Source organism: Brassica rapa, chromosome A05 (assembly GCF_000309985.2).
Source record: "Brassica rapa cultivar Chiifu-401-42 chromosome A05, CAAS_Brap_v3.01, whole genome shotgun sequence".
Lineage (NCBI taxonomy): Eukaryota > Viridiplantae > Streptophyta > Magnoliopsida > Brassicales > Brassicaceae > Brassica > Brassica rapa.
The window spans coordinates 18,235,753-18,263,476 of NC_024799.2; the positions used below are offsets into that span (position 1 = coordinate 18,235,753).

A 27,724-nucleotide genomic window follows, 5' to 3' on the forward strand; every position below is an offset into this window, starting at 1 on the left:
AATTAAACCAAATGATCTAATCTTAAACAAATAGATCACAATATTTACATTCTCAAAATAATTACAAACATAGTCCACTATAACCACATCAACCGGTGAATTTGAAATATAGCTAATTGCAACTGAGAATGAGATCAAATATTTTTACATCAAACAATTTTAATTGAAAGGGAAAATAAAAAGTAAAAAATAGTAATCAATAAATAATGATTATCATATAATTTATAATCAAATTTTCAAATTAAAAGAGTATTAGACAAAATACATAAACTCAATATCAAAGTTTGACTATTGACAAGGTAAACTTGGGATGCCGAAGACAAGAGATAGAGACAAGAAATTCATCATGAATTTGAGATTCATCTCTTTTCATTTTTTTATTCTTATTCATAAAGATGGCCTGATTTGCTTGATTAAATATAAAGTTTTTTCCTTTGAGGTAGTTTGCTTTCGAGTTTGTCATTTAGTTTGGTTTTTGTCTAACTTTTCATTTGTCATGGCTTCTCATAAATTGGTTTGGAGGACAATAGCATTCAGTTGTTTGGACAATCACTATAATATATTTTTTTATCTAAAATACTTAAAAATTATTTGAATTATTCGAATTTTTATCAGAAAATCTAAAATCTGATATTAATGCGAAAAACTCTTCTTTTTTTAACCTTTTAACCCAAATTAATCGAAAAACCAAAACCGACCTGGAATAGAATGGGATCCAAAATTATTTTTGATATAAGCCGGTCTCCAACTTTGTTATCCGAACCAAACCGAAATCACCAAACCTAACCGAAACCGAACTGTACTTTCTAAATATCTAAACAGATTTTAAACCTCTAGAACCAAAGAATCAAACTGGAATAGAATAAAATACAGTGTATGCAAACCTAGACACAAAAAATCATAACAAAAATAATAATCTAGATTACAAGTAAAATATATTCCGCCCGAAGGGCGGGCCGACTCTAGTCTATATATATAAAGTTGGCTTTTCCCCTTCTTATGACATGTGTAGGGGGGGGGGGAGTTTGTTGACATGTGTCCTCATGTTTGTTTTTGTATTTTAAATCTTTTTTCTTTTTGGATTATTGCAATTTGTTCCATCAATTTCTAATTATGTACTATCTAATCCTTTTCACACTTATTAGTCCCTAATATTCAAGAAATATATAAAATAATATAAATATATATATTTTTAATATTTAATTTATTTATAATAAAAATAGCATAAACTTTCACCATTTTATTATTTTTACTAATTTTTATTATTTCATTTACAAATTATATATTTATTTCACTATAAATATCATAAGATAATCAAACTAAGAATAAGAAACTAGAGCACCAACGCAAATAACCAAGAAAGCGGGTCAAAAGGAGAATAATAATCGAAAGGCCAAAGCCACAAAGAAGCGGGAACATATATGCCTAAAGCACCGGAAACACAATCAGTAGCTAAAAGGTAAGAAACACCTCACAAACTAAAACAAGAATATACAACACGGTCATGCAAGTGAAAAACCACAAATCTCTGGATAGAAGGGACCAAAGCTCCAAGAGACTAACTCCGCACACCTATACCAAAAAAAACATGGAAAGAAAAGAAACAACTTGAGGGAGGGAGAATGGAAGACAACCACCAAAAAATCAGAGACTAAACTTGAGACCAGAGATAACCTTCCAAGCTCATATAACATGCACGAACGAAAACATTATCCAAACCGCGAGTGGAAAACATGGTGAAAGGGAGAGCAACCAGAGATGCGATGAAAGTTTCAAAGAGATGCGAGAATAGAGAGGGAAAGGGAGACGAAACGAAATCAGCAAACTATGAATCCGTCCTCGAACTATGAAAGAGAGCATATATGTCAGAACACCAAAAACTATATCTTCAAAACCAAGACGAGCAGAGACTATTGACGGTAAGCCAACGTTGAGGAATACAACATCAAAAAAGACTAAACTCTGACCCAACCAAGAAGATGTAGTTTCTAACATCAGCTAAAATCTAAGGAAGAAGAGGAGCAGTCAATATTGACTGGAACAACCTACAATGCCGTGAGAATCAACCGAATAACTGAAAACTCATAAACCCGATCTACAACAAATACCATATAATCTCACAGGTGAAGAAGACAAGGAAGAACAAGAGAAATATGTAAGTCTTTTTCCGGTGATGGTGAGAACCACTGCACACCAGAAATGTAACGAAATACATAGACGGTGATGGCTCAAGGTCAAAATATAGGGAGAGGGCAAAAAAACATCTTAAAAGTTATAATTTTCAAAAATATGAAAAATATAATGCAATTTTGACGCTGAAACCTTTAATTTTAGAATCAACAAAGTTATTGAAATTCAATATTCTTTTATGTTAGATGTTCATTTCACTATTAACAAGTACTATACACACAACAACACATTATTCGAAAAAAATAAACACAAAATATATTAACCTATCATCTATTAGTACATAACACACTAAAAACACCAAATAATAGTTTTAACAAATAAAAACGACAACATAATTACATTATCTAAAAAATCATGTTTTTAGCAATAATAAAAACAATATTCTGCGTGAAGCGCGAACACCCCCTAGTTTATTATGAAACAGAGGGAATAGTATATAGCAAAGAAAAAAAGAAAGGGATGGATGAAGTTTGAGGACTTCAAAACAATGGCCTTATCTGAGGATGACCCTTTGATATTAAGGTCAGCCTTCTGGATTAGTTGGTTGATATGAATTCAGATCAGAAATGCAACAGATTAAGAAGTGAGAAAAACCAATTGCTAGCGAAATAAGTAAGGTTGATGGGCCTTGATATCCAAAAATTGGACTCATAGGTCTCACTGGAGCCTTCATTTTCTAAACCCACTTCGAAAATAACAGTGCTGTTGGCAGCATTACGAGCATAACCTCATCAGACGAGACCATTTCTCGCACAAGGGAATAAGGATTACTTATAAACAGATCTGCGTCTTGTTAAATCTGATGATTTCTGAATACATGTGTTCTTCTGGTCAAAATATATTTGGTATTTATGTTTTTTTCTTAATGTATAATAATTAACTAGCTATAAATATTTGATACACATAGAAAAGTATAGAAGCCCAAATCAAACAATTAAACTGTGATATCATTGATACTTCTATAATCATAAATTAAGATTGTGAAAAAAATTGATGGTATTTCTAAAGAAAAACTTAACCGTATATATATACTAGGCATAGGTAGGTTTTCGGATTGGTTGGAAAATTTAAATAATTAGCATTAATTATCTAGAAACCGTATTTTAGTGTGATACGTTGAACCAATATTTATGTAAATGTTCAAAACTACCACAAACATATTTGGCAAGTTGTTTTCAATGGTCAAAATTATAGACTTGGTGACAAAGTATACTATTATCTTAAATTAAAATTACCATATAGAATTTCTTCAAAATTTTGTACCAAGTTTAAAAATTCGGTGGAAGCATTAACTTGGCGGAAACGTTTCTTATTTATTTAAACAGCCTGGTATAAAAAAAATTAATTTAAACTTACCAAAAGATCTTGATTCTAAAATTATGTATCACGAAAATTTGGTTCAAAATTTAGGATTTTTATTTTCTTCTAATGGTAATAATACTGGTAGTTTACGATTGATCCTCCTTCAGCTCAATTGAAATTAAAAAGAATATTTAAGCGATCTCAATCCGAAATAAGTAGTTGTTTTCTAATTAAAAATATTGTATTGGCAAATTTAAGATTTATATATGATGGAATTGTTTTTATATGTATACATTTTTTGGTTTTTTATATAAGCATATGTATGTTGGACCGATACATTTGGATATTTTCTTTTACTAAATTATCAGTAAATAAAATTTATATATTTTCGATTTTGAAGTTACACTAATTTTCAGAATATCAGATTTTTAACTTTCTTTTTTACAACATAAGATGGACAATTAAAATATTAAAAAGACAATTACAAATCGGATTAAGTTTATAATTTGAAGTATAGTTTGGTTATGGGCCCATTAAGAGAACAAAAAATTTTGCAGCCCGACAATTATTATACTTAAGGCTCAAACATAGAAAGATGATAATATTATTTGTTTGCAACCGATACTTTGTATAGGATGTAAGTTAGGTTAACATGATATATATCATTAATTACTATGAGTGGTCATTATTAATGTTTTCCTAGACTACGAAAAATAGTTAGGTAGGTGCCAAATCTTTTTCTTAATATTCAATATAAATTTCATAATTTAAGTTCTAAAGAATTGTGTTACAATAAAACAACTTAATATCAGATTGATATCTGAAGCCATTATTTTTTATTCGATTTTTTGATTCTTAATACAATTTGATTCGTAGAGAAATAGAATTTAGGAACTTGTTATGTTCTGGAATCAAAAAAGATATTGAAATGTCCTTTAGGTATTAATTAATTTGGAATAAGACTTTCTTTCTCTAAGCAGAAGCCTGGAGGCATTCCAGTCTTCCTTTTCCTTTCAGGACTTATCCTAAACGCCTGGCCCCTTCTTCTATCTTATCTGCTGCCTTGCTCCTCGGCTCCATACAGCTCTCCGCGCTCTTTCTTTCTGTGTGGGATGATGCCGGGGAGAGAAGGGAATGCGTCGAGGGGGCGAACAACAAAGTCTGCGTATTATGACAAATAAACAAATAAATCAAAGACTTTCTACAAAAAAAAAATTATTCATATATTTTTTATTTTAAAACTAGGTTTCGGTCAGTTGAGCTTGAAAATGACTATTCCTTCATTGAATTTTGTACTACTCCTTATATAAATTTTTGTATACGAGGAATGCCTGAGAACCGAACAATATTAATTTTTTTCTTTTATTAACAAAACAATTTTGAATAGCTGCATCTCTTTGCTATTTTTTTTTTTATCAAAACGTCTATTTTCTATTAATAAAAAAACAACACTTAATAAAATCATTACTTTTCGATTTATAGGAAAAAACATGCAAAACTTAGGCCATAATATATAACAGACTTTGATTTAAATTGTTGTCCAAGTAATACGGAATAAGAGTATATCTTATATATATATTTTTAAAAGTTATTCTGTTATATCACATATAAATCAACCTTGATCCATTTAAAAAAAGTCTTATTTAATGAGATTGCCGAGTATTAATTTAATGAGATCACTGAGTATTAAGTTTATCATATCATATACATTTATATTTAGATTAGTATAAGTTTTCCTTTCAATTGAATTTTGGACTTACTAATTTTTAATTGATTCTTATGCTGCCACGTATGCAAAATTGACATCTTAATTAAGCGATACATAAACAATGTTGTTTTTAATTAAAACAAACTCTTAGTATACAGGGCCACAGGGGATTCTCATTTTGTATGACAATTTTTTTTTTTGCAAATTAAATATAACAATTTTAATCTGTAAGTTAAACTATCTATACGTTTCACCTGAGACCAATAAAGAGATCAGCAGACAGTAAAATTTAAGTAATCCAAAAGAAGTGTGTGAATCTGATATGGGCAAAAAATTTAAAAAAATAGCCTCTACAAGTAGCATGAAGAAACGAGAGATGGGGCGATGACTCAGTGAGTCATTGATAGCACGTGCTTACGCAATCTTAAATTCAACAGACAGCGACTGGAACACAATTTGCGTGACTCCCACTTATTACCATTGTCGTTTGCTTTTCCCTTTTCTGTCCATTCCTTAATTAATCATGTATCATGATTCATCCCCCAATCTACCATTTTGTGTTTGTTATTTTTATAGTATTTATAAACTTAGATTCATGATCTAGGTGTTGATAACTAGATTTTGTTCTTTTCAGCCACACATATATAATATTTAACATGTATTCTATTTTGGTACATAATCGTTGCACATATAGGTTACACAACTTAATCATGTTACTGCAGAGTGTATTCAATTTAATATAAGGTGCATATTATATGCTAGCAAGTTTATCTGCCAGTCTGTTGTGTCGTCGGAGTCTTATCCCGCAATTTGTTATTATGTCCACCATATAATCTCATTAGATTATCCATGGAGATGAGTTCTTTGGTTGCAGTTTCTTTCCATGATTATTATTGGACGATAATTTTCGACACCATAGATTACGCATTGCTGATATTTTGCTGATCGTTTTTGAAATGAATGTGTATTTAAGGATTTTAAACATTTAAATGATACCCTTATCTCGATTGCTAAAGTTTTGATAATTACATCCATAAAGCAAATTGGATCCGATGGTTGTCCATTTTGGTTAAATATTCTAGAGAATGATTATCATAACGGGATCAAAAAGGCCAGTCAATACTTTTCCATTTACGCAGTACGATACAAAAAATTAGTTACTTCTATAAGAAATACTAAGAATATATGTGAAAAGGGGAAAGTAAAGCCATATAGTTAAGTGTTAAAATGAAAAGCAGAACCGTGTTTCAGGGTTGAATTACAATTTTTTAACAAGTCGAGTGTTCTAAACTATTAGAGCTGCGAGTTATGAATTATTGTGGAAACTCCTTCAATATCGAGATGTCATCCACTAGTCCACCGTAATTTAGGTCACCAGTACGGTTTTATCTATGTTGGTTATTCTATATACAGTTGGATAATTGATTCTTTCTTGAAATTATTTGAGTATACGCATAGCAAATTAGAAAACAAATACATGTAGTTTAGTACTTTGCGTAGATTTACAACGAATTTCATTATTTTCCTATGAAATATAAAAATATCAAACACAAGATATTTTTAGGACCATCTACATAGACACATATATGATCATTATATTCCTAAGAAGATAATGAATCTTTTGAATTAAATTTAAAGTTCAGATTATAATTCCAAGTTGCGAAGCATATGTTAAAATGTTTTATAAAACTTTATTTCCAAAAAAAACATCAAAAGAAACAAGAACAGTGATTTAACCCCATCAACAAGTTAGTCTATGACTCACCTAATTGAATAAAGCGCTTTCAGAAGGATACCAGATGATTCAAATGATTAAGTACTCTTTTCAAGTTGATCTCAATTAGTTTGAACTAGAACCCAAATAACCAAGTTGTTCAATGAGCACATCAACATTTTCTTCAACTCCTTCAAAATCAAAATTTTGACCTTCATTTAACATATCTTCCCAAAAACCCTCACCATAAATCTCATTGTTCACCTTTGGGTACCCTTCTTGTTCTTCTTCTTCATCTCTTTTCTGAACATCCAAGACTTCTTCTCTAGTAAACTGATCTCCAAGTCCTTGAATATGCATAGCAAGACTGTCCAACTCGGACATCTCGAATCCAGACAAGTCTCCATACATTTCTTGTTTCATGTACGCTGAGGAGGATCCAGCATCATTTCCATACCTTCCATAACCACCTCTAGCACCACCATCATCATCATCATCATCATAATCTTCCACAGTAACCACATTTCTTGTCCCTTGATCGATCGGTCTTTGTCTCTTCTTGCTGATTGCTTCTTCCATCTCCTTTCTTTTCTCTTTCTGCTCCATGAGTTGTTGAAGGAAATCAGGATTCTGCATTGCGCGGGCGAGGAAGCTCATCATTTGCTGTTGTTTTGATTCAGTTTTCTTGAGCTTCTCTTCAATCAATTTGAGATACACTTTGGTGCTTTGTTGTTGCTGTCTCAGTTTCACTAGCTCCATCACTAGCACTTGTTTGTCTCGTTTTAGGCTGTCCATCTCTCCATCTAGACCATACCTACCAACTTCTATGCAACAGTTGTCTAGAGAATGTTCTTGTGAGGATGATTGAGGTGGTTGTATTTGATTATTGCTACTTGTCTTTCTTCTCCTTATTGTCTTGAGGAGATGCTTTTGCCCTCTAAGAAACCCTTCATTTGCAAACTCCCACCGATCCGGATTCACTTTTCTGAAACCCTATTTATAATATTTTATGATTAGATTCAACCCCAAACTCGTCTTAATAAAAAAATAATTATTTCACCAAGCCAAAACAATTCATGAACTCTAATAATTTCATTCTCTTATCATATGTATTTTATGCAACTAGAGATGAGATAGAATCGTCACATTTCACTTCAATATTTGTGTATAAATATATATAGTGAGATAAACAACTTGGTTGCATATTATGTTGTAGAAAATTTTCTTTGGAGATTTGTAACAAACAAAGGTTCAAAATTTGAATAAGCTCCGTTTCAAGATTTCAAGAGATCTCTAGAAACAAAAAGAGACAATAGTACACAAGTGGGCTGTATAATATTATGTCTCGAGATTTTTCGGAGAACAGTGATGCCCACTTGCATTTATATATACACACACACTCACGAATCCTTCAAACAATCATGTATATAATAATTAACACTAATTAACTCTGATGATATCAAAAGAGACGCCGAAAAAAACAACAATCAAAAGCTAAGTCTCAAGAATTTGGTTCAAATTTTGACTGCACCACAGTGAATGAGGGAAAATTTTACATTAATCAAGCTTTTCGCACAAAAGTTGCTGTCACGATTTGATTGTGAGTTGTTAGATCTATTCAGATTCGTGCCATACACAGAATCATACACACACAGACACAGACACAGACACATAGATAGAGAGATTAGAACTTACATATGTGTTGAGCTGGCGAACAAAGCTAGAGAAGTTATTGTGCTTGAAGAATCTGGGGAGGAGAGTGGTGGAAAAAGCTTGTGGATCCCAGACAATGAAGCTGTTTTTGGCTTGGCTCCAAGACACAACATGGTTGGTTCTTGAATCTTCGACCAAGTCATATGTCTTTGTCAGAAATGGAGGTGGGCCTGATTCGTGGAGACCTTCTATTGGCTGTGGAGAGCTTGATGTTGTTGGATCATTTGGGACCATGGAGGTTGAATAGAGGTAAGAATAAGTTGAAGAAGATGGTGGTGATGGGGAAACAATGAATCCAGTAGGAAACTCCTCTTTTATGAATCTGTATGAAGGATCCATATGTGGTTTAAAAAGTTTAAATGTCTTGATGTGGTTTTATTTCACTAAATGTGAATTTGTAATAAAGGAAAATGTGAAATGCTTTAAGAGAAAACTGAAATTGAAAAGTTGAAACTTTGGAGAAAATTGCACAGAGAGATTGTGTTTTTGTGTGTGTTGGAGGTTTGGGGTCTGAAGAAGAAGTATATATGGAGAAGATAGGAGAGATGAGAGAAAGAAAGAGGGAGACACAAGGAAGCAAAAGGGTTTGTATTATATTCAATTTTTTAATGAACTTTTGGTGATGGATTCCTTCTTTATTTTTTATTTTTTAAAAATATATTATTTAAATATTTTCTTTTGTTAATTTGCGCTTTGTGTTGGCATCTAGATAGTTTGACATGCTGGAGCTAAAAGCAAATCCTGAGATATTTTCTATACTCCCTAATGTGATGAGTCACTCTTCATTTTTCTATACAAAATATGCAAGATCTTGATTAATAGCCTTAGCCTCTTATAAATATGTATTCGTGTTGCCTTGTGATTGGTGCAAGATGAGTATTTAGTGCATGTATTTACACCCGTCAAGATCCTTCTTATTTTACACAAACATATCCTTTTCAAAAAATTATTGAATGGGAACGTTATATTTATTCAAAACCGAAAACCTTATGCTAACCTTTTTTCTATATCTTCGACTTCAAATTAAGACTTGTATTTCAATCTGAAAGTAATCGAATAATAATATCATCTATCTTATTAAAACTCAAGTACAAAATTGGAGTGTTTGGAGACTTGAATAGGACTATTAAAAAATTTGGAGTATTTGGAAACATGGATTGCAGTCTTTTTTAAAAAAAAAAATTTTGTTTGAAAACAAGGATAGTAGTATTAAGAAAAAAAGTAATGGGCTTATGTTTTTTAAAAAAATTGAAAGTTATCTAGGCCACTTTTAAAATATACCAAAATGGGTCAATCTAATTGCTTAAATTTTTTTTTTCTAAACTAACCATAAAACAAAATTTAAACTTTATATACATATTTCAAATCAAAATAATAATTCAAATTTGATTTATATCAAAAATTGATTCAAAAATATACATATATTCAAAAATGGATTTTTACTAAACTATTTTTCAATAACCATTATAAAAAAATATTGTCAATATATATAAGAAAAATATAATACAAAGCCCAATTTAAAATACCAACTCAAATTATGGTTTTTATATTTCATATTAAGTTTTAAAAATATAATATATGTAATTATTTATATGATGGTATGTATAAAATACTATTAATTATATGATTACTTATATGATGGTACATATAAAATACGATTAATTATATGATGATAAAATACGATATATAATAATGACTAGGGATGGGCTTTTGGGTACCCATACGGGTTTGGTTCTGATCGGTTTGTATTTTGGGTTTTCAGGGTCAAAGATTTCAGCCTTATTAGAATGTTTCTAAATTTTGGTTTGAGTTCGATTTGGATCTTTGCGGGTTTGGTTTGAGTTTGGATAACTAATTTAGATTATTTTTAAAGTCTTAAATCATTATATATTTTAAATTTCTCAAAATGTATAAATAAAATAATATATTACGTATAAATTTGAATAACATATGTCATAATACTTAAGCTTAACATATCAATTGGCTTGATTTAAAATTTTGGATACGGAATCAATAATTATTTTAAGTATTTTTGGTGATTTGAGTATACTTTAACTATTTCAGATATTTACTTTTGACTATCTATATATATTTTCAAGTATTTAAACCAATTTAAAAGTATCATTTTTGATGTTTTATATACGTTAAATCCAAAATAATTAATATATATAAGTATATAAATCTATTTTTAGATAAATTCGGATACCTAAATACTTCGGTTCGGATCAGATTCGGTTCTCTAAATAACAAAATTTTGAATAATTAGAATATTTAATCAATTTATGTTCGGGTTTGGTACTATATTTTTGGATCGGTATCGGTTATGTTCCTCAGATTCATTTTTTCAAATCCTAATAATTACATGAAAAATAAATATTAACATATTTTTTAAAATATACACCCGCGCGCCTGCGCGGGTCAAAATCTAGTCTATCTTATTAAAACTCAAGTACAAAATTGGAGTGTTTGGAGACTTGAATAGGACTATTAAAAAGTTTTGGAGTGTTTGGAAACATGAATTGTAGTCTTTTAAAAAAAATTAATTTTGTTTGGAAACAAGGATAGTAGTATTAAGAAAAAAAAGTAATGGGCTTATGTTATTAAGAAAAATTAAAAGTCCATCATATTATAAGAAACTATTTATCTCGGCCAGATTTAAAATATACGAAAACGGGTCAATCTAATTACCTAAAACTTTTTCTTTTCTAAACTAACCATAAAACAAAATTTAAAATTTATACACATATTTCAAATCAAAATAATAATTTAAAGTTGATTTATATCAAAAATTGATTAAAAAAATAATACATATATTCAAAAATGGATTTTTACTAAACTATTTTTCAATAACCATTATAAAAAAATGTTGTCAATATATATAATAAAAATACAATACAAAGCCCAATTTGAAATACCAACTCAAATTATGGTTTTTATATTTCATATTAAGTTTTTAAAATATAATATATGTAATTATTTATATGATGGTACGTATAAAATACTATTAATTATATGATTACTTATATGATGGTACGTATAAAATATAATTAATTATATGATGACAGTATATGATATATAATAACGAATAGGGATGGGATTTCGGGTACCCATACGGATTTGGTTCTGATCGGTTTGTGTTTCGGGTTTTCGGGGTCAAAGATTTAAGTCCTGTTAGGATGTTTCTAAATTTTGGTTTGAGTTTGATTCGGATCTTTGCGGGTTTGGTTCGCGTTTGGATAACCCATTTAAATTATTTTTAAAGTTTTAAATCATTATATATTTTAAATTTCTTAAAATCTATAAATAAAATAATATATTACCTATAAATTTGAATAACATATGTCAGAATACCTAAGCTTAACATATCAATTGGCTTGATTTAAAATTTTGGATACGGAATCAATAATTATTTTAAGTATTTTTGGTGATTTGAGTATACTTTAACTATTGCAGATATTTACTTTTGACTATCTATATATATATATTTTCAAGTATTTAAACCAATTTAAAATTATCATTCTTAATGTTTTATATACGTTAAATCTAAAAATAATTAATATATATAAGTATATAAATCTATTTTTAGATAAATTTGGTATCCGAATACTTCGGTTCGGATCAGATTTGGTTCTCTAAATAACAAAATTTTGAATAATTCGAATATTTAATCAATTTATGTTCGGGTTTGGTACTATATTTTCGGATCGGTATCAGTTCTGTTCCTTGGATTCATTTTGTAAAACCCTAATAATTACATGAAAAAAAACTTATTTTTCAAAATATACACCCGCGCGCCTGCGCGGGTCAAAATCTAGTAATATGTTATAACGTAATCATTCTTTGCGAAAGGAGCTAAACCTGTGATACAATAAAACCAATTCAGTATACTAATTAATCACTATAATTATTTTTCTGTACACTTCAATTTTTGCGTATTCGTGAGCCTGAAATATTTTTGATTATTTTCTTGTTTCTGAAATGTTAAACTCATTAATAGGGGAAATAAAGAAAAATAAAGAAATAAAAATGAAAACTAGTTAATTATAGATTTCAAAGCTGAACTTTGATATACTCTTCCAGATTGGAACCACTATTAGAAGAAGATTTTGAAATCTTGACGAGTAATAGTAACAGTGATAATACCCATAATTTTAAAAATTATTCGGATGAGTTGAGACTTGAGATACCAATTAGTAAACTTTTCTTTTCTTTTTGAGCAAAAGGTTCACTTAGTATTGGTTCATCAGGGAATCTTGCACTGGGAGCTTTCATCCTCGTCTTTGCTTTATTGCTAGTTCTTATTTTCTTTTGGTTTTAACTTTTAAAATTGTCATGTATATTCTTTTGGACTTTTATTTCATTGATATTACTATCTTTATCCGCTGGTTTTGGACTCTGAATATTAGTTTAATTCGTTGGCTTTGGATATGTTCATGTATATGATCTCAATTTATGTTCTTGTGTAATCTGATTTTATTTATCAACAATGTAATCTGATTATATCGTGAAATATATAATCTCTTTCAGTGCAACACGTATTCGTTCGTTCATTTCTTTCTATAAGACTGTTTTCTTCAAACAAAATTTAGCATCTGAGGCTTGTATTTCAATCTGAGAGTAATCGAATAACAATTCTGAATGATCGGGAATCTAAAAATTTAGGTTTGATCTACTTTCTAAAAATGATATTAGGTCTCGTCCGAAAAAATGTATAGAACCAAAAACTTCATAAATAAATAAATAAACAGTTCATTTTGTAAGATGCAAGATAGAATATAAAGTAGGATCCATTAGTAAAATTCATTAATAAAAAAGGATTTATAAGAGAGTTTTCAATCAAAACCAAAGTTCTATTAGTGAAAAAGATCTCACAAGTGTTTTTAGTTGTGCTATCGTGTCCTGTTTTCGGGATTCAGCCGACAACTTAAACCATTACAACCTGGAAAAACCATAGAGACTCAGACAAGACTAGACCGGTTAATCACCACTTTTACCTTTTGGTTATTATAGTTTCAACTGATTGTAGAATAGGTTTAATAAGAACTTGCTCTCTTATTAATCTCTTGAGAAAATCACTCAAAACTCAAGAACCCTAATACAATCACCTCCAAAATCACTTAAGGTTGCAACAAGTCTGCAACTTCTTATATAGGGTTATAATTTCCTTTTTCTAATAGACTTAACATTATTAAGGTATTTCCTAATCTTTATAAATAATCAAAACAAGATGAGATTAGGATTACTTGCTCTTCAAGTTACTTCAAGCTTACTTCCAACATTCTCCCTCTTAAGCTTGAAGTCTCCAAGTCTTCAACTCCAATCATGCTCCTCATTTCTTTGTATCGAATTCTTCCAAGTCCTTTAGTCAAGATGTCTGCTCTTTGTTCATTCCCTGGTACGTGTTGTACTTCAATCTGATTGTTGTCAACACATTCACGAATGAAGTGGTATCGTCGATGTATATGCTTGCTTCTACCATGGAAAACTGGATTTTTTGTCAATGCGATCGCAGATTTATTGTCAATAAGTAGTACTACTTTCTCACTCTTCTTCCCTATGACTTCAGCAAGCAAGTCCTGGAGCCAAATAGCTTGCTTTGCTGCTTCAGTTGCCGCCATAAACTCCGCTTCACAGGACGAGAGAGCAACTGTTTCTTGTTTCTGCGAACTCCATGTTATGGGCAAGTTTAAGAGATAAAACACATGTCCCGTTGTGCTGCGTCCATCATCCTCGTCCACGTTATGGCTTGCATCACTATAGCCAACTAACCTTACTTCTGCTGCACGTTTAAATGTTAAGCCGTAGCTAAGTGATCCTTTCAAGTACCGTAGAATCTGTTTTATAGCCGCAGCATGTGAGATCTTTGGAGCCTGCATATATCTACTCATGACACCAACTGCAAAGGAAAGATCAGGCCGTGTGTGGAGAAGGTATCTAAGACAGCCAATAGTTCGTCTATAGTCCTTCTCATCGACACTAGTTTCCTCGTGAGCCTTAGACAGTTTTAAACTTGGATCGAATGGAACATGAACTGCATTGCACGCTTGCATTCCGGCTTCCTCTAAGATTTTCTTTGCATATCTTTCCTGTCTCAATGTAATCCCTTCACTGTGTTGATCAACCTCAATACCTAAATAGTATGTTAACTTGCCTAAATCGCTCATCTCGAATTTTGTGGCCATTCCTTTCTTGAACTCTTTGATCATCTCTAGACTTGAACCGGTTACCAAAAGATCATCAACGTAAACAGCCACAAGTAGCAGATGTTCTTTATCAACTCGTCGATACAATGCTGGTTCCTTGGAGCATCTTTCGAACCTTAGTTCACTGAGTACCTTGTTTAACTTTTCATTCCACGCTCTTGGAGCTTGTCGTAGACCATAGAGAGCCTTCCGTAGTTTATACACTTTATTCTTTTGACCATCGACTATGAATCCTTCTGGCTGAGAGACATATACTTCTTCTTTAAGGTCTCCATGTAAGAAAGCGGTTTTTACGTCTAAGTGGTGCACTTGCCACCCTTTTGCTGCCGCCAGAGCTAACAGAAAACGGACAGTTTCTATGCGAGCCACCGGAGCAAACACTTCATCAAAATCAATACCGTGTCGTTGTATGTAACCCTTTGCTACCAACCTTGCTTTGAACTTGTTTATACTTCCATCAGAGTTGCGCTTAATTTTAAAGATCCATTTGAGTCCTATTGCTTTTGCTCCAGCCGGAAGTTCTACCAAGTCCCACGTTCTGTTTTTCTCTATCGATTTAATCTCGTCTTGGCAAGCATCTCTCCACTCTTCCTTCTCTATTGCTTCTTGGTAGCTCCAAGGTTCATCGTTTATACTTAATAACAGTCTTTCTCCTTCAAGCTCAGCCAACAAGATGTAATCGTCCAAGTAACCAGGCTGTTTTCTTTCTCTTTGAGAGCGTCTCAACACGGGCTCTGCTTCATCATCGTCATCACCATTATCCTCCTCGTCTTCTTCATCCTCCATTATCGTGTTTGGTTCAAGTGTAGCTGCGGTTTCTTCTGGACTAGGCGTTGTGATGTTCTCATCAATGCCATGATTGCCGTATTGACCGATATTGACGTGAAAAGATCCACTTGTGTCTGCTTTGTTGCTTGTCGTCCATGTCCATCCTTTGCTTTCATCAAATATTACATCCCTACTGACCATTACTCTTTTACTTGTTGGATCAAAGAGTCTATAGGCTTTTGATCCTGGTTCAATCCCGAGATGTACAAGCATTTTTGACCTATTATCAAGCTTCTTTAGATGTTGTGATTCCACCTTTGCGAATCCAATGCAGCCAAATATACGTAGATGACCAATGTATGGTTTCTTGCCTTTGAAAAGTTCGTATGGTGTCTTGGCGTTGATGACACGGCTTGCTGCTCTGTTTATAATGTATGTAGCATGTCGAACCGCTTCACCCCAAAGATAGTTTGGTAGTTCCATATGCCTCAAGATACTTCTTGTCATGTTGAGAAGCGTTCGATTTCTCCTCTCTACGACCCCGTTTTGTTGTGGAGTGTACGGTGCCGTTAGATGCCTTAGTATTCCGTGTTCTTCACAATATGAGTTAAACTCATTGGATGTGAATTCACCACCTCGGTCTGTCCTAAGTGTCTTTATTGTAGCTTCGCTTTCTTTCTCAACAATGGCTTGGAATTTTTTAAACTTGTCGAACGCTTCCCCTTTATCTCTTAAGAGCACCGTCCACATATATCGACTATGATCATCGATCAGAACAAAGATGTATCTCTTTTGTGATGACGTTGGTGGCGTAATGGGTCCGCACAGATCACCATGGATGAGTTTAAGTACTGTATCAGCTCTGTATGAAGTTGATTTTGGGAAAGCATGCCTTGCTTGCTTTCCAAGTATGCAAGAAGAGCATGTTTCTTTATCACTTATTATTTTCGGTAGGCCGTATACGAGTTCCTTGCTGGCCATTAACCTGATTGCTTCTCTTCCTATATGACCCAACCGTGCATGCCATGTTGTTGATTCATTACTAGCCGATGCCACTAAACATCGATCATCTCTCTCGATATTGACTTTATAGAGACGGTTTCTTGACCGTTTGGCTTCAGCGATGAGCTTTCCTTCGCGATCTTTCAAAGTGAGATAGTCATCCTTCATCCGTACATCACATCCACACTCTGTAGCCTGCCCAAGACTTATTATATTGCTCTTTAAGTCTGGGATATAGTAGACATCAGCCAATATCCTCTTGCTCCCATCTCTTGTGTAGAACAATATTGGTCCTTTACCCTTGATGTCAATACGAGAGTCGTCTCCGAATCTTACCTTGCCAGTGATGGTCTCGTCTATGCTCTTAAAATACCTCCTATCACCAGTCATGTGATTGCTCGCCCCATTGTCTAGATACCATACCTTATCATTGTCTTTACTTGTCTCAAATATTAGTGGATTAACGCTCTTTTCGTTAAGGTATACTACCTCATGAACCATCAGCTCCTCTGCTTCCGTAGTATCGTTATCTTTTGTTTCAGTCGCCTCTTGCAACTTTAAGAGACGATCAGGACATACTGAAGCAAAGTGTCCCATCTTATCACAACGGAAACACATGATCTTGGACATGTCAAAGGTATCTTGGTAACGATCTTGGTATCTATCATTATATCTTCCTCTGCCTCTTCCTCTATTGTAAGACCGGTTTCCTCGACCACGACTTCTGAAGTTACTATTTTGATCACGGTTGCTGGTGTTCGAGGTAGAGTGTGTGTGCTGAGATTGAGGTTGAGTTTCGTTGCTTGCATACATGAGTTTGCTCTGAGTTTCTTCTTCTTCTTCGTCTTTCACTCTCTCCTCATAAGCTTTAAATCTTCCAACGATATTCTCAAACTTTGCGGTCTTGAGATCGACAAACTGCTCAACTGTTGCAACGAGTTGAATGTACTTCTTGCGTGGGAGGCAAGACATAAATTTCTTTATAAGCTTATGTTCCTCAATAGGTTCTCCTAAAGCGGTTGCTTTGGATGACAATTCGGTCAATTTTCCAGCAATATCATCAATGGTGTCTTTGTCTTTCATCTTCAATCTCTCAAGATCAGATGCTAGTGTTTGCAATCTTGCTTCTCGAACTAGATCAGCTCCTAAGTATCGTTCTTTGATAGCATCCCAAACCTCCTTTGCCGTCTCCAAGTTTCCCAATTGTAATATGAGCGTCTCGGGTAGTGCCTGAAATATTAGAGCTGTAGCTAGGTCATTCTTTTCACTATCATCTGATTCATTCTCCACCAGATCCCAAACTTTGTTTATCTTCAACACTAATCTGATCCTTATCGTCCACACCGCATAGTTTGTTTCAGTAAGGACCGGACAACTTATCTTAGAGGATCCTCCTCCTTCTTTTGCCTTTGACACAACAATGTCTCCCATGTTTGTTGTATCGTTAGTTCTTCCCTAGAAGCTCTGATACCAAATATAGTTTCAACTGATTGTAGAATAGGTTTAATAAGAACTTGCTCTCTTATTAATCTCTTGAGAAAATCACTCAAAACTCAAGAACCCTAATACAATCACCTCCAAAATCACTTAAGGTTGCAACAAGTCTGCAACTTCTTATATAGGGTTATAATTTCCTTTTTCTAATAGACTTAACATTATTAAGGTATTTCCTAATCTTTATAAATAATCAAAACAAGATGAGATTAGGATTACTTGCTCTTCAAGTTACTTCAAGCTTACTTCCAACAGTTATAATAATCAGAATATATTAATAACTTAAAACGTGAATATTCATATTAACACAGTACGCATCCAAATGTAACACACCTACGCGACACTACTATCGCACAAATGTACATATGTTCGATTAACTTACTGTCTTCCTTTCTTTTTTTGTGCAACACTTACTGTCTTCCTTAAATATCTATGTTTGGGGTTAAAAAGAAAATATCTTCCAAGCTTACATAATACTAGTAAGCATTACTTTATACTTTGATCAGGTTAATTATAAAATCTAATAACACCTTCAGCTAAAATCTAAAACTATCATAACTAAATTGCATATAACAAGTTGACAAAAAAAATCGCATATAACAAGAAAATTTGCTTTCTAAAAAAGTGGTAAAGCGGATACGTATAAACACGTGGCAACGGCTTAATTCATAAACACATACCATTTTTAATTAGGAAACAAGATTATACATCATTATTGTCGTCTTAGTGCAAGCATTATGGCTTTTGATGACTTCAAATCTCTGAGAAAGTGACACGACGCTTGTGAGTGTGTCAAAAGCATCCAAAACTGGTAGGCTACGTGTTCGTTATTCATTAGTTTAATAATATTTTAAAGAATTTTTAATCTCTAATGTGATTACCTAAACACGTGAATCTGGACAATGTTGACACGTGTCTAGACCCTTACATTATTTATTCTCTGATCTACAATTCGTTGATTTTGATGAATTGTTGAAATGTTGACTCACCCTATAAGGAGTTTGAAAAGTAAGATATTTATGTTCCTTCTCCTGAATTTAGATATTTGTATGCACTTTATTGTTAAGATATTCAATATCTTATGTTTATGTTCGCAAAACTCGAAATATAACTCTTTCCATTAACTAATAGCCAAAATTCAAAAGCATATGGTCCTTGTACGTTACACGAGTCTGATAGTGAGATTAGCAACTCCTGAGTTAGTTCAGCTCTACTCAATTCCTATTAAGTTATAATAAATTGTAGTATTTTTTAACAAGTGAGCAAGTTATATCTAGTTGATCCGTTATCTAAAGTGAACCAAATGTGTCGGAAGTTGTAGGTTACTTCAGTTTTGCGAAGACAACAAATAATTTGGCAAGAACATAATCTACATACACAATAACATACAACCTTGTAGCTCCACAGGTGTTGGTGAACATACAAACATCACTCAGCTGATCTATCATAGTTATATTTGATTTTTTAAATCCAATTACATCCAGTAACATGTTTTTCGGGAGGTAATTCGGTTTTGTCTCAAGTATGATTCTTTTTTACAAAAAACAACTTTATTTTCTTTTCTAAAAAACTTTATTTTCTTATTGTACATCTTCAACGTTTATCTTGTAGCACTAGTTCATAACTAATTGGATCATTACCTGCTATTTTCGTGGCTAAAACTCATTTTAGAAACAAAGAAACTATGATAAAATACAAGTATTTACATGAGATTTGTGGAATAGAGAGAGAGCTTGAAATGGTTTATTTAAATTGTGCAATTGTGTAACATATTTTTACGCAAATAAGAGGGTTTAGCCTTTAGATGCCCATGATCAAGTTATTCCATCAAGAAAATATAGTAACTGAAAGACAACTTACTTTGGCCTTAGGGGCTGTAGGGTACATGATTCATGCCAGTATGCTTCATATTTGATCGCTAGACGGAAGTTGCAGGATTCCTTGTCCAGTACTCACTTGTAATTCACGATGACCAGACTGTGGCTTGTTTCGGCTTCGTTCTCCCCACCAAAGAGGATAGCCAACCTTCTTAAAACAATTTTCCATGAAATGCCTTGTTTTCCACACAAACTAGACCTCAACACAAATTGCACTGCAAAACTCACTCCATCATATGGATTCTCTTGCATTCTACCCATGAGTTTTGATTCTTCATCATTTAGAAGCATGTTGTACGCTTCATCAAACATGGCAGACGGTCCCGTGAGAGCAGGTTTGATTTAACTGATTCATAAAGATATTCATCAAGTGCCATGAGAAATTGATGCAATTTTGTATTCCTCACGTTCTTCTGATCTCTTATATTGTTTTTCCTTGTTGATAGTCTGCAATACTCGTCCAAATTTTTCGTAATAGGTTTTAATTGGAACTCTCTTTTGTCGACAGCTGCGAGTTCCAATTTGAGTCATTAAACTCTTTGCCCGTTTTTAACTGTAAATACTTTTTGAATCTGAGTCCACAGCTTGTTTGCGTTGTCACTGTATGAGAGATATGAACACATCTTCTCATCAATGATGAGTTTAATCCATGACACTACAAGTGCATTATTTACACACCAGTTCTCGTAGTCTTCTGAATCCTTTTCTGGTTTTGGAATCGAACCATCAGCAAAGCCGAACTACTTTTGAGCTTTCATAGCCAGACGAATACTTAAAGAACATTCATCATAGTTCGATCTTCGCAACGCTGGTAGGGAGATTATTATACCGGGGTTGTATCCTGATGTTAAATCATAAGGTGATATCGTACGCCTTGTGACTTCAACTCGTGATTTATTTTTGAAACTGTTGAATCTTCATCAGACATGATGAACGTTTAGGTTGAGAAGGAAGAAGGATAAAGAGGCGGAAGAGATGATTAAGATTGATTACTAAAAACCAAGTATAGGTTTTAAAGCTCTGATACTATGTTAAGAAACCTAGATTTGTATTAAGGTTGCATGGTTTATTCATCACACGGCAATGCCAATTTATACATGTTAAACGTAATCGCTATACAAGGCTTAAGTTGGACCATAGCCCATAGGGCCTAATACAGAAGCGAATCAAACTCGAAGAAAAAAAATAAACTTAGGGGGGGGAGATAATTCACACTGATTTTAAAAGTCAAGAGGATTTTAATTCTGTAAATATTTTCATTGATTCTGACAATATGTCTCTCCATATTTATAGAATCTATATATTCTTTTGGTTTGATTGGCGATGACTTATTGTAATTTATGTTAACTTTGTCTACTATTGTTTATCTATTTTCCATATAATATATTTAAAATATGGTATGTTCAATTGTGTATAAAGAAAATGAGCATCCTAGAATTGTTCTTTGCTTTTTATTCATCATCAAAGCTCGCAAGATAATACAAGTCTCTCGTATGAATCATTGTTCCAATAACACCATAGTTTAATAGAATTACAAAATCTGAAAATACTTAACTTTTTGAATAACAAAAGATTTATATAGAATTGTAACATCACAACACCAATAACACCAAACTTTTTAGAACTTTAAGAATCATGTTACTAATAACACTAGAATCTTTAAATTCTTCAACTCTTTACAAATCAATCATCTCCCACTAACCCCCCCCCCCCCCCTTAATAACAAAAACTAATTGAGGAAAATACCGGTTTAGAGTTTGTATATTGATTATGTGAATAATAAATTTACAGCCTGTATTATAGCAGGCTTCGAGCCCAGTTTTTTTTGTTTAGGAATATATATATTTATCCTACAAAAATAATTAATCCTAAATGCTCGACTGCGGGACCAAAGATCCCCCATCCCAGATGCCAATCTTGATAGCGAGTATATATTTTTTGCGCGTACGATGATCATATTCGGCTGGATTACGTCAGACCCATTGAATGTTGATCTTTTTATTGGTGCATAAAGATTTAATACACTTTTAGAATTACAATGTACTATTTTTAAAGCATATATGTTAATATTATTTTCTTTTATGAATATGTGGTTGGTTGTTATGGTACAATCTTATATATTAAAGCATAAGTCACAACTTTGATTCATGTGTGTTTTTAAAAAAATGGATTCTCACTAGAAACCAGTTATCATTCATTTATTACTAATAATAAGGATTAATAATATATCATTCCTAATATAACATTGATTCCTAAAAATCCGGATTGGTTAACAAACTCACCTTGATTCATGTGTGATATTTTTATTTGGGTCATCATCTTATATATATAAAACATAAGTCACAACTTTAATTCATGTGTGATTTTTTTAAAAAAATTGACCATCAGTAGAAATCAATTATCATTCATTTATTACTAATAATATGGATTAATAATAGAGAAAAAGACTAGGATAGCACCAAACCAAGTTTATGTTCCCAAACTAGCACTCAAGGCTCAAAGTCACAAAAATAGGTTCATTAAAAAGGTAAATATACACTTATACCCCTTGGGTTAATTAATCTAAACCTTAGAGTTTAGAGTTAAGGGGTAGAGTTTTGGAATTAGGGTTTAAAATTTTATAAAATAAAAAGTAAATACTAAAAAATTAAAAATAAAAATTATAAAAACAGTCTCAAAAAGTATTTTTGAATTATAAAAAGAAAATGTGAAAAAATTAAAACAATTTTGAAAAAAAAAATTCAAAAAAAAATTAAAAACAATTTTGAATCTGAAAACATATAATCTGAAACTATAAAAAAATTTCTTTTTTTTATTTTTTATTTTTATTTTATTTGATTTTATTTATTTTTGTTTGTTTATTTAATTTTAAACCAAGAGTATTAGGGATATTTTATCATTTAATGAATGTCATTTTTGTGACTTTCTCCTTCTAGTGCCATTTGTGAAAGGTGCTATTATTGACAATTGCCCTTAATAATATATCATTTCTAATATAACATCGACTCTTAAAAACCGAGAATGGTTAACAAACTCACCTTGATTCATGTGTGATATTTTTATTTGGATCATCATTCAAAATTTGTGTTAAATGTATTTCCTTAATGCTAAGATATAATCTTTTAACTACTTAAATCATAATATAATTTGATATCTTTTAATTTAAAATATATATATATATATATATTTTCTTAACAAATGTGTTGAAAAAAACATTATAACAATATTTTAATTATCAAAAATTGTATATAAATATTTTCACTAATTTTGTAATTAGTAATGAAATTAATCTTATTATACATTAATATATATTAGTTATATTATACATTATACATTAATATATATATACTCAGTTATCTTTTATAAAATGAAAAAATTACATCAAATTTTACTATTTTATTGTTATATCTATCATTTTAAAATAAAAAATTGTATATAACTAAATATGATAAAATTATTTTAAACTAATAAATTAATATATTTTATTTTCACAAACATTAAAAATGTATGCTAGAAATTTAATATGTTGGTAGAACAGGTTACTACTAGTAAATTAGATAATTCATGTATAAAATTAACTTATCTTAAACTTATATATATATATATATAGTTATTATCTTAAATGAATAAACATAAAAAAATATTGATAAAGGAAATCTAGCACTTTGAATTACGGATCATGATCATAATAATTGAATAAAAAATAATTTTAACTTATATATAATAAAAAATACCAAATATATGTGATGATTTGAAATAATCAATTAACTTACAACATGAAAACTATCAAATTGTTATATTTAAAATACTTATATATAAACATTTAAATATATAAGTAACTTTAAATATATACTCTAATTATGTAAAATATATATAAACATGAATTGTGCGGATCCAAATCTAGTGTTTTATTAAGAAATAAGCACAAGCTGTTTATTGTGACGAGAATTCTCCATCTTTAGAGATACATACATTTGTTAGTTCATTTTATTCAAAATAAAAATAACGAAACATAATATGCTTAAGGCCTTTTAAACTATACTGGAGGTGATTGGTTAGGCTGTAACTGTAGAATATTTACTTTAGAATTTAGTCTGTAGAATTTTTTGATTTAGCTTTAAGGGATGTAGCTTTAAAATTTTCTACAGCTAAAAATATGGGGCTTTAGAAAATAAGATTTTTACAACCATTTTTTGTATGTTTTTTTTGTAGCTTTATTTTTTGGTTGTAGCTTTAAAAACTAAGATAAAGCATGATTGGTAATATTTAAAGTTGTAGATGAAAATTAAAGCTAAAGTCACTTCCTACAGCCCAACCAATCACCCCCATAATGCATATTGTTTAACAAACTGTATTGTTTAAGATAAAATTAGAGAATGTTAGTGAAATGAATTAGACTACTCTAAAATGGTCGACATATTCTTCAAGTTTGACAAACAAGATGATGATCTACGACTTGATTGATGTTGTGAACCTGATTCGTCTGTCAAATTTCAGTTATTTCAGTATGATAGGAACAAAAGTTACAAAACTATGCGAATCTCTCAACTTTAAATAATGTTATTTCAAGCATGGGTCTTCGGGATAAAACGAGAGAGAGAGAGAGAGAGAGAGAGAGAGAGAGAGAGAGAGAGAGAGAGAGAGAGAGAGAGAGAGAGAGAGAGAGAGAGAGAGAGAGAGAGAGAGAGAGAGAGAGAGTTTCTCTCTGGTGTCTCTCTCCACCCTAGCCGCCAAACCCTAATTTTCAGGCATCTCAACTGTTAATTTAAGGAGGCCGACGGCACCATTTTTCCGTTGGTCTCCTGCCCCGCCAGTTTCTTCTTGTCCCAGCCCCCATCGATCATATCTTATGGCGTTGCTTCCTTCTTGTCCCTGCGAATCTGGATCTCTGATTCATCAGACCTAATCGGAAGTAGAGGTTTGTGCTTCTCTTCCCTGGAGCGCAGGCGAGGTAGTGAGCGTTTGAGACCATCAGTGGCCTTGATCTTCTGTTTCCTTTGTGCGTCAGCGTCAGATCTAGGTCAGATCTTAGCTTCTAGTCACCGGAGTTGAGGTTGAGAGAGTAGCTACCTCTCCTCCTTTCTCCGACCAGCCTCCCGACGTGTTATTCGGTTGCAGAAGTTTCAAAGGGTGTAGAGCCTATCCTCAAGGGATTCATCCTCAGAGAGCAACGGAGTTGTGGTCTCCGTTGAGGGCCTCTGTATCTAGTTTCAAGTATCATCCCCATGGCTTTCTCCTGTCAATTTGGTTTAGTTCTCTCTCTGTTGCGTTTAAAGTGATTGGATGCTTAGGGTTCCTTGAGGACAGGCCCGATGTTTCTATCTCATGATTTCTGGCGATTGAGACTTGCCAATGGTGGGACTAGCCTGTTTTGAGGGTCTTCGGAACTCTCCTGTTCTTCATATCCGTCTACAAGCTCCGGTTTGTTATTTTCTGACAGTCTTATCTTTTGGATCGCATGATCGGATTGGGGAGCATTATACCAACTAAGCTTGACCATCGTTTCATGTGCTCTATTGCAAGTGGAGATATCTAGGCACAGTCAGAAAGCTACTTTCCGAGTGGCTTTGGGTTTGGTTTCAACGAAGTCCCTCCTCAGCTAGCACCGGAGTGTAGGCCAGGCTCTCCGTCGTCGCAGCTTGAGAGACCTTCGGGTTAGTCTTCCGCAAACCGTTCCTGCTTAGCCAACTCCTCTTCTCAGCTGGTTTCGATCAGCAAAGAATTTAGGAAGCGCTTGTGTTAGGAAATTAGTTGATACTTGTTGCTAAGCTTTAGCTCTAAGTTTGTTGTTTCAATATTCTTAGATCTTTCCTTGATGCTATAGGTTCTTTTAACTTTTTTTGCGACCTTTAGGATCAGATCAGCTCTTGAGCAATCTAGGATTTCAATTTCGATTGTAATCAAACTTTCATTATTCAGTTAATGATATTTACAACTTTAGCAAAAAAAAAAAAGCATGGGTCTTCACAATATTCTATGCGAGAATGGATTACTCATATGAGTCCAATGAAATTATCTCAATAATGGGCCGTATTAACAATTAGTTCACTGAACAAACAATCGCAACTTGTTGTAAGAAAAAAGGAACAAATTTACCCAATGCAGAGCCGGCTTAGAACAACTCGAAAAAAAGTTTTTGATAAGTATCTAATGATTAAAAATAAAGAAAAAAAATATGAAAAACTAGGGTAGGTCCGTGCTACGCCCGGGATGTGCTTTACAGGTGATGTAATTGTATATTTATTTGTGTGTGTTATGTAAGCTTTTGCAAGAGAATTGTATAATAATGTTTATGGTGTTTGAAAATGTTAAGGTGTGGAGGGATTATGTATTTTAAGATTAATTATGTTTAATTCGGATATTTTTGTATATTAATAGATTATGACGTATAACATATTATATTGGGTGTATGAGGTGTAGGTGGTACTCTCATTGTATGTTTTTTTTTATAATTTTGGTTTGCTATATTTTAAGTTCTTAAGAATAGGTTTGTGGTTTTCATGATTATTATTTGTGTGAATGGATTGGAATTCGTTACGGTATATGTTATGATGAATATGATATTTAAGAACTGAGTAAATAGTGAAAGTATCAATTTAATTGTGTATATTAAAAGTTAACCCTTAAATCTATAATTATAAAATTATTTTTCAATTATTTCAATTTGTTTAAGGTCATTGCATATATAGGTGTAAAGCAGATACATTTGATGCATAAGTAATCTAAGTCTTTGTTTACTATTATGTAAATAGTTGAGTTTATTTTTTTATTTTTCTGTTAGTTTCTTAATTTTTACAGTTTTAACTGAATATTTTGTAGCTCTTTGTAAGTGAATAATATTATTTTAATGTTTTCTTGTTAAATGTGATAATTTTTTTTATTAAAATAAGGTTATATTTTATGGAACCAAAAATATTTAACTAACAATAAAAATGATGAAGATAGATATGAATTATTTTTTCTTCCATGACTTTGAACTCTGCTTATTTTCTAATTTGGGTTGATGGATTTTTCTTATATATATTTTAATACTTTCTTTTATTTATTTTTAGAAATTTTAGTAATCTTTATAAATTTAGTTGTTTTTATGATCATGTGATGTCACAATAATATTTATAATGCTTTTTCTTGAAAGATTAACTATTTTAAAATTTCTAAAAAAAATATGTGTATATTCCAAGACATACTTTATTTTAGCTTAAAATATTTTTCAAACGATCATTTATATAATTTAGATCGATACTTTAAAATACTCATAACATGTTTTGCATATTTATTTGTATTTTATGTTTACTAAATCCTATATTAAGCTATGTAACTGATTATTCTTTCTATATATCATGAAGATTTGTCTCACATAACCCTTCCGGATATCCATTGTCGGCTGAACTGATTAGAGCTCAATAAGGCGATAAACCCTAGACGTCGATGGTCGTCCTTGATGAAGACTCACAGAATGCGTTTCAATCTTGTCTTATATTAGAAATATAGATTATCATATATGATTGTTAATATGCTATTCCAATTGTAGGGGTTGGTTTGCAACTAAGTCGTATTTAGTTTGTTTGTGGTAAGTTTATATATATAAAAATTATTTCGTTATACACTGTATTGTATTTAATATTATATTCAAAATATGTTTTGTTTAAAGAGTTTCAATATTTATATTATTTTATGAAATTTGTTAATATAGATGAAAAAAAGTTTCTATTGTAGCATGAAATTTATGGTATTGTAAAGTGGGTTTTGTAAA

The 27,724-nt window shown here is 31.8% G+C and overlaps 1 protein-coding gene and 2 long non-coding RNA genes across 3 annotated transcripts; 1 reads left to right on the top strand and 2 right to left on the bottom strand.

The window, feature by feature from the left end:
• Window positions 1-239: 239 nt before the first annotated feature.
• On the bottom strand, window positions 240-9,705 carry LOC103868968 (heat stress transcription factor A-6b). Its single transcript, XM_009147011.3, has 2 exons — window positions 8,610-9,705; window positions 240-7,907 (listed from the first exon to the last, which is right to left on the bottom strand). The coding sequence occupies exons 1-2, from the start codon at window positions 8,964-8,966 to the stop codon at window positions 7,041-7,043; spliced, it is 1,224 nt and encodes a 407-aa protein (XP_009145259.1). The 5' UTR covers window positions 8,967-9,705; the 3' UTR covers window positions 240-7,040.
• On the top strand, window positions 8,989-27,724 carry LOC117134023. Its single transcript, XR_004458129.1, has 3 exons — window positions 8,989-8,999; window positions 19,294-19,296; window positions 25,412-27,724. It is a non-coding gene; the product is annotated as an uncharacterized LOC117134023 (long non-coding RNA).
• On the bottom strand, window positions 21,693-24,546 carry LOC117134021. The gene is made up of 3 exons (XR_004458127.1): window positions 24,273-24,546; window positions 23,010-24,012; window positions 21,693-22,253 (listed from the first exon to the last, which is right to left on the bottom strand). It is a non-coding gene; the product is annotated as an uncharacterized LOC117134021 (long non-coding RNA).

What these genes read in the sequence shown, in the direction of transcription:
- LOC103868968 (XM_009147011.3), bottom strand. Translation starts at nt 8,966, where the DNA reads ATGGATCCTTCATACAGATTCATAAAAGAGGAGTTTCCTACTGGATTC. An exon ending in TTCGCCAGCTCAACACATAT is followed by an intron (nt 7,908 to 8,609) that starts GTAAGTTCTAAT and finishes TATTATAAATAG; the next exon opens with GGTTTCAGAAAAGTGAATCC.